The sequence below is a fragment of the Aricia agestis genome, chromosome 3, assembly GCF_905147365.1.
Source record: "Aricia agestis chromosome 3, ilAriAges1.1, whole genome shotgun sequence".
NCBI lineage: Eukaryota > Metazoa > Arthropoda > Insecta > Lepidoptera > Lycaenidae > Aricia > Aricia agestis.
In genome coordinates, this window is record NC_056408.1 from 8,970,198 (window position 1) to 8,982,977 (window position 12,780).

Genomic DNA, 12,780 nt, shown 5'->3' on the forward strand with positions numbered 1-12,780 from the left:
AAAACTAAGGAAAGGTAACTCCGTCAAAAAACATGCTCCACAATACTTGTCAAAAAAGTGTACCTTAGGTACACATTTCAATACATTTGCAAAGTTTCAAGGCCCAATTTATGCTCAAAGGAAATAAATTGGTGTTAGCAGGATATGTAAGGGATGTAGAAGAGCTAAGAACTAAAGGCAATGTTATTTAATACGAGCCAATATAATTCGCCGAACATCGGTGACTTTAGCACCCTATAAAACAAGTTCAATATCTCGTTACTGAGAATATTATGCGGCGCGCGGCGCAGGCGACGCGTTTGCGAGTTTGCCGCGCGGTGTCTGAAAGATCAAAGGACATAATATTTTGTCGCAAGCTTCGCGCTCCTTCCACACATAGGCCGCGCCGCGCGCGATCAGTTCGCCCCACGGAGCTCATACGAAGAGGAGCTGGCCTAAGCAACTGTGCACTGTGATTTTCAACTAGGTCCTGACGTCATCATTGTGGGCGGGGCTTAAGTCAGTACACTTTCAGCGTTTGTCAGGTGCATACGTAACGAGACTCCCAATAAATTGGTGTTTTCTACGTTTTTAACAACGGAAGGATGAAGTATTGTGTTTTACAATGTCAAAGTTACTCAGACAGACGTTCTGATAATATAAATAACATCACATTGCATCTGTAAATAATTTTAAATGTAATTTAAATATAAAAGTTCTAGAACATTTCAGACTTCAGCGTTAATTACACTACTTGACACTAGATGGCCAAACCTTTGAAAGATAATACAGACGTAAATGCGTATAATTTTGCATAAGTTTATTGGAATAATCATACTTGAATACTGGTAACTGTTATACACTTAGTCTTAAACACATTTAATAGCTAAAACCGTAGTTATATAGCTTTTATTATTATACTACTTGTAAACCGCCATCTGTCGTCATCTATGATAACTATTTGAAACGTAACAAATATCCAGGGCTATATTCAGAATTATTATTTTACTAACCGATTCAGTGCGGATGACACGGTAGCCGTGTCATACGTGTTTTTAACGTGTGGCGTATGACACGTGTCATTTAAAAAACGATTGTATCTCTCTCAAATTATACTTTAGAGGGTTCTACTCTGAACAAAATCATCTTAATTTTCCACGTAATGCGTTGACATCAAAGTATTACTAATCCACTAACGATTTTTGTTTTAATCTAAGTTGTTTCTTTCGAAAATATTTTTAACTAGCTGTTACCGCAAACTTCCTTATCCATAGGAATAAAACGTTTCCCTGCGGTTAAAAGTGGTCTTGTACCTTTGAGCTTTATTACTGGAACTCTCCTCCTTTTTGGAAGTCGGTTAAAAAACTTAACAACGAACTTGTTTAAATTTATCTACGAACGTATAATAATTTACATCGGAAACCTCGATTATATTTAGTATACTCTTTTTTCTAACTTTGAAACCTACATAAGGTTTGCAACATCTGAATAAAAAATCGCTTACCTGCCATTTTCAGGTTAACACTTAGTAAAACTACTCGAAGTCAACTCAAAACAACGTAGCCTTCCGTTAACATCAATGGTTTGGGCTCAACTAAACAATAAACCTTTTTGAACGTGGCGGGTGACACGGTAGCCGTGTCATCTACTTCTATGGCGTATGACACGGATAACCTGTCACGAGAAAATTGTGTGCCGCCACGACTGAATGTCTTCAATAATGTACGCCGCATTGGTTAAGTATCGCAATGACAGTTTTTAGGCCAGCCGTACAGCCGTAGGTAATTGATTAAAAAATTTTTCATGAAATTTTTGAAAAAGAGTACTAACCTATCACCTAGTACCCACCCCATTCCCTTCCCTACCCTATTACCTCTTAAAAGGCCGGCAACGCACCTGCAGCTCTTTTGATGTTGCGAGTGTCCATGGGCTACGAAAGTTGCTTTCCACCAGGTGACCCGTTTACTCGTTTGTCTCCTTATTTTACATTAAAAATTCGGTCAAAATTCTAACCCTAATTTTAATGATTGACATTATAGTTAATATACAATTATTAAAGTTCTGAGTACGTCCCATAATATTTAAGAATTTTGACATCTAGGTGTAAGATAGCTGAACTACGTAGTAACATCAACATCGACCTTTTTTTTTTTTTTTTTTTTTCCGACGGGAAATGCATTGACGCATCCCGGGGGAATTGGGGACGAGTCCCCCACGAGTATGTGAGGCTCACTGCGGCCGTAAGGATGGTAAGTGACCGCAGCCCTACCCACTAAAACCCGTCGGTACTCTTCGTCTTCCCGTTGCCGAGTCGCGAGAACGCGTGAGCTCTACTCCGTGGCTCGACAATCGACCGCCCGCGTATCAATGGCGGGCCCGTCCTCTTTGAAGCACTGTCGCTATGCTAAGCTAGAAGTTTTGCATTTACACGATAGGTGAAATATGGAAAAGTGGGCGGAGCTTGACACCCCCTCACCCCGCAAATTGTCACGCGTTTTTTCTTAAGGAAATTTGATTACCACACCTCCTCTCTGGATTAGCTCCGTGGTTCGCCCCATAGAAAAGTTCGCCCGGAGCGGCGATGAAGAGTGCACGTTTCCTTCTTGACACCAACATCTAATTTGACGAAATGGCGAACAATATGAGTATCGAGAAAACATTTAAATTTATTGAGCTCTATCAGAGTAAAAACTGCCTGTGGAACTAAAAAATCATATCAAAAGTGCTAAAAAAATAAGGTTCTTGGACATGCTATTTTCCTCACGATGTTGTTAAGGGTCCCGTACCCAAATAGTAAAAACGGGACCCTATTACTAAGACTTCAATGTCTATCAGCTGTATTTCTGTCTGTCCGTCTGTCTGTCTCCAGGCTGTAACTCAAGAACCGCTACAGCTATACTTTTGAAATTTTCACAGATTGTGTATATCTGTTGCCGCTATAGCCTATAATAACAAATACTAAAAACAAAATAAAATTAATATTTAAGGGGGCTCCCATACAACAAACATGATTTTTTTGGCTTTTTTGGCTCCATATCAATAATGGCAACAGGTAGGTACTTGAATTTTTCTCAAAGTCCTGAGTTATGTTACTTATATATTTTAATAATAGTAATATTATAAAATAAAAGAATAAATTAAAAGGGGCTCCCATACAAAAAAACACAATTTTTGGCCTAATTTTGCTTTTTATTGGTACGGAACCCTTCGTGCGCGAGTCCGACTTGCACTTGGCCGATTTTTTTAGTTTCTCATCAAACCGCCTATTTTATACGGGGATGGAACAAACAAAAAAGCGAATTTGACAAATTTTCAACTATCCCGCACCATTCTATTGTGACGAATATTGGGTAGCGACGAACGTTTCCAAACCGATCACTCTTCAATAGAATATGTCCATCAATAGAGCACATGGAAATTTGTAAACGCAATTAAATATTGTGTGTTAACATGTAGGTACAACCGTATAACTATGCACTTTACAATTATTATTACTTAAAGACAAAGTGATTGTTACCTAAATAACAGCTCTGGCTTTATGTATAGGCATTAGGACGTATAGGTCATGGCCTATGGGTGGCAGCAAAATTAAAAATACCTAGCCCATAGGGGCGGCAAAATTAAAGTGGTCTATTACTCATAAAATATATAAATCCGGCCCTACTAAATAATATGCTAGCATAACGATTTTACGACTATCGGACTGATACACATCTTAGCCATTAGCAGACCCGACAGAATACAAGTACTTTTGGAATTATGCTGTTACAATTTGGATCATACCATTTAGGTGGGATTTCACCAAACACACATAAAACTTAGTTTTATAAAACTTAGTTCCCATTGAACGCGTTCATGCTGCGACGTAAATCTCGTTTTGTTTCGATTGGATTTCACAAACTTCTTTTGATCGCGATTATTAAATCTAAGTTTACGTGACCTCACGCGATTATTTTACATGTTTTCGTCATTTTAAAGCCTTTTCACGTTAATTTAACTACGAAATAGCAAGAAACAATACATAAACTAACAAACGCATGTGTCAAAACTGTCATCTTGACATTTCTTTGTCTATGTTTTTCGTTCCGCCATGACAGAGCTTGAACGGGTTTTATAACATTAAACTTCGGACTTTGGGCGTTCAAAAGATAAAACTCGGATTTGCTGTGAACGCGTTCAGTTTATGCTGGTGAATTGCATTACAATGTTATAATCGCGTTTATACGTTTTGAACCGGTTCAGAGTGCTTTGAACGCGTTCCATTTCTTTGGTGAAGTCTCCCCTAAATAATAAAAGCCGGCCAAGTGCGTGTCGGGCCACGAGCTATATAGGATTCCGTAGTACCGCAAGTTTATGAAAATTTTTGTATGGTCAATGAATTTACATTTATAAATTAGTGTTGTACACTACTAACAACATCATCTCAGCTGTTACTTTCAAAGGAATTTGAACGATAAGTTCCACTTCGCCATTTTTTTTGTTGATCGACTATTACTCAAATAACTTATGAAGGCTTCTTAGCCGTGATAATTGTCCTTTTAAATTCAACATATTTCCTACTACCGTGAATTTTTTCATATTTCCAGAAACAACTGTTTAGCTGGTAGAAGTTGGTCGAGGGCTCCGTACCGTTATAGAGTAAAAATAGGCCAAGATTGTTTTTGGGGAGCCCCCCCTCCCCTAAATATTTATTTTATTTTTAATTATTAAAGTACACTTACAATTGAAGGTTTTTTGATAATTTCATGTGCCTACATGTTACCATTATATGACGACCTCTGTGGCTCAGTGGTGAGCGCGTTGATAGCTCAAGCCGGGGGTCGCGGGTTCGAATCCCGCCGACGGAACAAAAAGTTTTCAAAGTTCCTGGGTCATGGATGTGTATTAAATATGTGTATCATATAATAAAAATTTTAAATATATGTATAATATAAAAGTATTAAATATATTTTAGAAGTCTAGCTATAGCGGTTATTGAGATACAGCCTGGATACAGACAGACAGGCAAACAGACCGACAGACAGACAGACGGACAGACATCGAAGTCTCAGTAATGGGGTCCGGTTTTTACCCTTTGGGTACGGAACCCTAAAAACACACAAAATTAGGTAATTGAACCAGCACGTAAGACTAACTTTAGTCGGTTCAGGAATGGTTAAGCTTCATGGCTTCAGTAAAAATAATTTTGAAGCCAAACTATACTCCAACTCACTAGTACAAACAGGACAGAAGAATCACAAATAAGTGAATTATGCAGTATTATATTCCGTCTCGGAGAAATATCATTTTGTTTTTTCTAAAATAAGCGCGCTCTTAAAATATAAGTGCTTAAGGCGGGGATTAATCTCAATCAAAAACGATAACCTTGCACACAACCAAAGACCAAGCGTAAACGCATCGCAATAAGATTCATTTTAGCTTAGCATAAAACTGTAACAACGCCAGAGTTGTCTTCTCTATTTTTCATGTTTTTTTAAATATCTTTGGAAATAAATATCAAGAAACAAAATTGTTCGGTTAAAGAAGTTTTAATATAGATTTACTAACAATTTATTCAAATAAAATGTATAATTATCCTAGTTAATACTTATATTTCGATGAAATAGAGTTTTTTCGGAGGTGAGTTTATAAATTAATTACAGCCAAAGTATTACGTTTTATTAAAATGTTTATGGTTTAAGGTATTTTGAATATTGTGCTTTATATCTCATATTTTTTAACACTTCGTTATTATATTGGAACTAGGTAAACCGGGAGTCACGGAATAACAAATTGGGGTTTATCCTCGCCTTAATGAATTTTCACAATTAAAAGGCAATTTATTTTGAACGTGTCCGCCAAATTCGTCACAATAAAGAAATGGCTCCTAATTAATTAAGGCTCCTCGTATCCCCCCTGTGGGTGTGGCCGGTCTTTCTGTTTGCTCGCGAAGGGAAAAGAAAGTTAGATTAAATGCGACTCATTGTCCGGCCATTGTAATAGTCAGCACCAGCGCTGTAATCAGAGTTAGAAATAAAAAGCAATTCTAATCTTAAATAGAATCCCGAATATCCTAAAACTTTGAACGAATTTTCCGAGGAAAATGTATTAAGATGTAAATTAGGTGGAGGGATTAGGAATGGAATAAGGACTGCTAAAGTTGTTTATGCTAAGATGTAGTAGATAAACTGGCGACTAGGTAAGTTATGATAAAAAAAGCTGGGACGTAGCGAGGGGTAACCGAGAGAAACCGAAGGAATCATAAAGGGACTTTTAAAATTGTATAAACATTTTCGCCCATACCTAAATAAAATACAAACTTGCTGGGAAAAAACGAAGCGAAACGTCTGTGGCAGCTTGCATACTAAGAATCTTCGTTAGCTACAAAGCGGGTGTTTAAAATTAACCAAATACGTCTCACTCCTACTATTCCAACCCCAATGATAAACATAATATTAAAATAATGAAGCTAATTTTGGTTCTCGCTCATTGAGACTTAAGTATTTATTTTAAAGAAAAGTCAAGAAACAATTTATTCAGCAAAATGAAGTTTCTAATAGACCATCTTTGATACTCACTTGACGAAATTTGTTTCTTTCAACCGATGGCCGATTGTAAATAATTATTTTTTCGACAATTTACCAAAATAATATTGGAAAAATTAGCTTAAAATATTTCACACCTTTAAATTTGGCAAGTATATTATGAAAAAAATATACTTAAACGCTAATTATTCAATCATATTCCGATAAAATAAAAAAATAAATACGTAAATATTTAAATTAAAAGTATATTATTTAAACAAACAATAAATAAAATTATAATATATCTAAGATAAAGCTCTTTATTAGATTATACTCTGATACCCCGGTATACTGTATCAAGTGATTTTTTTTCAATTGACGCAGCTCTTCTATAAAGTTAAAAGTGTTATCTGTCGTTAATATAATAAAAGTATAATTATTATTATATAACAAAATACGAAGCTGGGAGACGCCATGGTCCCCACGGGCATATAATGGATCCGACACCTCGTATAAAATTGATATTCGTTCGAAACTTTAAAAATTTATGGACATCATAAAAATTTGCTGCGGAAGAAATATTATCGCGTTAAATACATGGGAGTGGTACGAGGGCTGTTAGCATTAGGCAAATCTTTTTTTGCCACAAAGCCATTCTCAAAAAGCGCACTGTTATCTACTTGTAAAACATTTTCGTTAAACTATATTTATTACATATTTTGTACTTAACATAAGTTTCTCAACTTTGAAAGTATGTTTTTATATTTAGGTATCTTTAAACGTCTCAGACCTAAAAAGTAAATACAAAAAATTGCTTTTACTCTAACTATAGGAGATACTTAGATAATATAGTGGTAGGACATATTATAAGCCAATAATAGGTAATAATGAAATTTAAGTAAGTATAAAATCTATTGAATTCCTAATTCATAATTTTTTGAAAAGTATTCCATATCTTTTCGAAAAATTATACAAAAAATACATTTGAAACGCACGTCTCGAACCATTTCTCTTCGTACTCAGCTAGCCCATTTGCAGATCTCCAAACGGTGCCATTACTCAGCAATAAATTGGCATTTGCGCCGTCATACATAAATTATACAAAAGCACACCGAAACCGACTCCCCCGTACTCACTTTTTGCGCATTAGTAAGTTTTATACTTTGTTCAAGTAATTTAATGTTACTTCCCTTGTACTTTCCGAGTCACCCCCGAGGAATTTTTTTACAATAATGTTTGGCCATGATATTTTTAAGGTTGTTGCTAATTAGAGGCTTAGATAAAGCTGCAATATTAACAAACGTTTATCAGGGCGAGCGAAACGAGCCCTAGTACAGGATAAACTTGAGGATAAACTAGTATATTATAACCTGAACACTTTAGTGGTACACTTTACGGAAAAACTATCACGCCTATTGATTTGTGCTTTAACATAGTCATTTTTATTTATTATGTGTTATCATCGGTCAGTCAAGGCTTGGTTACTACTATAATATAAAAAATAAAAATAAAACTCTTAAATTTAACGCAAGCCCTCATAAAGCTCGGCTTTTAACTAGTTTTATTTATACTTCGATAGACGATAGATTTGTTGTCAGGTAAACAATTATTATTCATCTATTCTTTTAGAAAATTTGCTACTTAATTTTAATAACAATAAAATATGGGCCAAGAAGGGTTCCGTACCGCTATAGATAGAGAAAAGTAGGCAAAAATTGTGTTTGCCGATTTATTTTGTATAAAATTTAATTAGGCAGGCCAAAAAAGTAATGTTTGTTGTATGTCCCCTTAAATATTTATTTTATTTTATTTTTAGTATTTGTTGTTATAGCAGCAACAGAAATACACTGTCTGTGAACACTTCAGAAAGGGGTATGATGAGGGGAGATTTTTATATGGAGCCTAGCCGACCTATTGTCCGCCATTGTGCTTTTCCGCGTCCGCGTGAAAAAAATATTTGTGAACGCGAAAAAACACAATAGCGGACAGTAGGTCGGCCAAAATCTTCATAACCCTTTAGCTATAGAGGCTTTTGAGATACAGCCTGAAGACAGACAGACGGACAGATAGATGGACGGACAGACATCGTCTCAGTAATCGGGTCCCGTTTTTTAGGGTTCCGTAGTCAACAAGGAACCCTTATAGTTTCGGTCTGTCCGTCCGTCTATTCGTCTGTCTGTCTGTCCGTCTGTCTGTCTGTCCATCTGTCTGTCTGTCCGTCTGTCTGTCCACGGTTTTACTCAGAGAATATAGGACCTACAAAGCTGCATACTGCATACAAAGCAAAATGGTATATAAAATTGTGGGATGACATTTTTTTTCGCATCCACCCCACCGTGTCGGGTGTCGTTGTATATGTTTTTTAAAAATATTACTAGTATTCGTAAATTATTTTCCGACTTAGGGATCCATTTGTGAAATATGAAGTTTCAAATCGGAAAAAATCGTAAGAGTCCAGCAGTGACGAAGGGTGAATATTTTCGGAAGGGAAGCCGGAGTAAAAAATCTACTTACCAAAACGCTCAGCACTGATGTTCAACAATGTTCGAGTTTCAAGTTTGATAATGATGCCTTTGAAAAATGCCTTTTGAGTTAAGTTGTATGCGTGATAGAGCAAGAGCCCGTGAGGGCCAGACCTTCGTCTTTTTATAAAACCTGAAAGTTCTTCTGTGTATATCCCCAATACAGGTAAGAATGATCCCCACCCATGAAACCTGGGTAGTGGTGGCTTTGGCAGGTAATAGGTAGCAAAGGTGCAAAAAATTCCGCCTCAAATTTATCAATTTATAAAACTCAATTTCTTTATATTTTATTCATAATAATATTAAAACTCGCGTTGCTCATTGCCAGACACTTAGTATGGTTACAACCCCCTGCCGGACACCCCTAAACTATTATAATTTGTAATTATACTTACGTTATATTATAAAAGCTAAATTTTACATATGTTTTTTGGAGAACTATTTAATAATGTTTCCTTAGTAGCCGGACAGTTTCGAGGGTTCTATCGTCCTGCCAGACGTATTGAATGTGTACAATACTTGTGAGCGCGAGGATCATATATAGCAACGGGTGCGAGTGAAATAGAGTGTTCGGTCTATTGCGATCCTTTACTGCACATCTACTGTTGTTTACTCCGAATTATCTAGTAATCTTTTTTCTAATTTTTTGAGAAATTTGATTGAATAAAATTATTACAGGCTGAGCAATAAATTTTTAAAACAATATTCTGTAAAATTTTACAATAAAATATCAATCATATCAAAAATCTAGTAACTCAATTCATATTATTTCTAAATTTTATGAAGTTTATTATATTTAATTCAACTGAAATTTCAAAGTCATCAAAATCTTATTGTTTATTATACGGAAGAACAATTTTTTTGTTAATAAAAAATTTAAAGGAAAATGAATTTATTTAAATCAAATATTTAATCTTCTTCATTGTCATCGTAGTTGATATCTTCATTTTCGTCGTCACTGCTACTCCACTCCCTAGATTCATCGTTATCAACATCGTCTTCTTCGCCTGCTTCTGCAATAGTAAAATAAAACCAAATTAATTTAATTTTAATTAGTCACAAATGAATGTGAAATAATTTAACATAATTATTATATACCTGATACGGTTTTAAGCGATTCACTGACATAATTCGGTAGTTGATCCCCTTCAAACCATTTAAACTGGTAGTGGTCATCTTCCAAAATCCAACCATTATTTACTGGTTCATATGTTGTTTTTTCAGAACTTAAAGGTTCAGAGCTGAAGTATTTTTTCATTAGACCTGTAAATGCTTTATAACATGTTCTGTGATAACCACTCTCTGTATATTCACTAGGTAAAATAATGTCTTTATATTTAAGTTTGTGTATTTTTCTTAATTTTAGAATATTCTGACATCTTTTTAAAGTCTCCTCAGAAAACATTATTATATCTTCACCACTTTTTTTGCAAACGAAGCAAACTACTTTCACTTCTTCTTCACTCATGATAACTTTCAATTACAACTAGATCACTTTTATTTTATGAATTACACAGAAAAATAATACAACGTTCATATATTGAACGTTGTATCGTTTACTATCAGCATAACCGCTCACTGCATAATACACAATAAGCAGCTGATGCGCAGTAAAGGATCGCAATAGACCGAACACTCTATTTCACTCGCACCCGTTGCTATATATGCTCCTCGCGCTCACAAGTATTGTACACATTCAATACGTCTGGCAGGACGATAGAACCCTCGAAACTGTCCGGCTACTAAGGAAACATTATTAAATAGTTCTCCAAAAAACATATGTAAAATTTAGCTTTTATAATATAACGTATGTATAATTACAAATTATAATAGTTTAGGGGTGTCCGGCAGGGGGTTGTAACCATACTAAGTGTCTGGCAATGAGCAACGCGAGTTTTAATATTATTATGAATAAAATATAAAGAAATTGAGTTTTATAAATTGATAAATTTGAGGCGGAATTTTTTACACCTTTGCTACCTATTACCTGCCAAAGCCACCACTACCCAGGTTTCATGGGTGGGGATCATTCTTACCTGTATTGGGGATATACACAGAAGAACTTTCAGGTTTTATAAAAAGACGAAGGTCTGGCCCTCACGGGCTCTTGGACTATGACGGCACATGCGGTCATTCAAAACTAAGTTTGGAAAACGAAGTTTCCTTCGACAGTAAATAATCTGTCAGACAACAGTCTCAGCTGTACCTACGAGTCAAAATTAACAAATCACAATACAAATTAATTTAAATTCGCGACACTGCACTCTTCTTAACGCTAAAATAAAATAACATTCGACATTTAAACACAAAACAAAGAAGTTGTTTACAAACACTCATCCGCCATTTGACTCATAACAATTTTACTTCATGAAGTTCATCTTTCTCGCTCGCACTTGTGCGTTGCTAATTAACCTTTCTCCGTAATAACTCGCCGAGTATCGGCTTATTTCCGAGTATATTGGCGCGTGGTAGAACGAGACAGAACATGACGATCAGTTCACAGGAATGAAAAGGACAGATGCTTACTATGAAATATCGTTGTTTGAAGAAATAACCCGCTAATTTATCGGCTTCTATCGGAGATGGCCTGCACGTTGCATTGCCTATATAAATTTGTAGGCGATTAATTATTAATTCAAACTATTTCAAGTGAGAGAAAAATTTATTGCATATACAATTTTGTAGGTGGTTTAGTGAATTCAAAGTTTTTTAAGTATGTAAAATATTTATTAGATAAAAATGTATTTGGCCCATAGATTCGATTTTCCAAAAGGGAAGCCGACGGGAATCGGGTTATATGGACTCTTCGCCACTGGAGTCCAGTGTCCCCCCTTTCTACTAGCTAAACGGTTGCTTCTGGAAATGTGAAAAAAATCACGGAAGAAGGAAATATGCTGAATTTAAAAGGAAAATTGTCACGGCTAAGAAGACTTCATAAGTTATTGAGTAAGTCGATCAACTAAAAAATTATTCGGCGAAGTACAAAGGAACTTTTTGTTTTAATTCCTTTGAACGTAACTGAAATTAAATTGTTAGTAGTGTAAAACACGCTATAAATGTACATTCATTGACCATACAAAAATAATCAAAAACTAGCTGCACTACGGAACCCTATATTATTGTGTGCGGCCTGACTCGCACTTGGCCGGTTTTACCTTGAAGGTACGAAATCCAAAAAATAATGTAATTTTTGATAAAATAATGCCTTGGGAAATAAGAAGTACGATTCAAATGTTTGTAAAGAGAAATTGTTATTTCAAAAACACTTATTATTTAAAAGGTTGCAAAATGAGTACATCCCTAGGGATTTGGAATGTTTGTTATCAAAAATTCACATAAAAGGCTTTTCGTTTTTTTGAGGAATTAACAAATTGAAAGTAATTTTCATGTCTCTCAAAAGTCTTCTGACTTTAAAAACTAAAAATAAAATGTCATTTAAATTATTTGTATAGTTATGTGGCGTCACTGCTGCGCCACAGTATTACAATATTAATTGTGGCTGCGCCATATTTAACGGCATGGAGCAAAGGCATGGAGATTCATAATGAAGTTTTTATATTATATATTTAATTAAAACTTAAAATTTGATTTTACTCACATTATTTATAACCTTTTACTAACAAGTGACTCTATTTACCTTATATACACTTTTACATTTTTTCGTAGATATTATGATTATAATCTTCCCACTTCCTAACATTCCATGAGTAAATATTCGCATCATCGCATGCTTCCGCCCGCTAACCAATCAGAAGCGCAAGCGCATTGTAGAAAAA

The 12,780-nt window shown here is 35.2% G+C and overlaps 1 protein-coding gene across 1 annotated transcript; it reads right to left on the reverse strand.

Annotated features, from left to right (window-relative positions):
• Positions 1-9,900: 9,900 nt before the first annotated feature.
• Positions 9,901-10,521, reverse strand: LOC121740251. The gene is made up of 2 exons (XM_042132892.1): positions 10,103-10,521; positions 9,901-10,017 (listed from the first exon to the last, which is right to left on the reverse strand). The coding sequence occupies exons 1-2, from the start codon at positions 10,470-10,472 to the stop codon at positions 9,914-9,916; spliced, it is 474 nt and encodes a 157-aa protein (XP_041988826.1). The 5' UTR covers positions 10,473-10,521; the 3' UTR covers positions 9,901-9,913.
• Between the last annotated feature and the right edge of the window lie 2,259 nt (positions 10,522-12,780).

Bases quoted from the DNA above. Each gene is read 5' to 3' on its own strand.
- LOC121740251 (XM_042132892.1), bottom strand. From the start codon at position 10,472: ATGAGTGAAGAAGAAGTGAAAGTAGTTTGCTTCGTTTGCAAAAAAAGT. The intron at 10,018-10,102 runs GTATATAATAAT...TTACTATTGCAG, and splicing joins ATCGCTTAAAACCGTATCAG to AAGCAGGCGAAGAAGACGAT.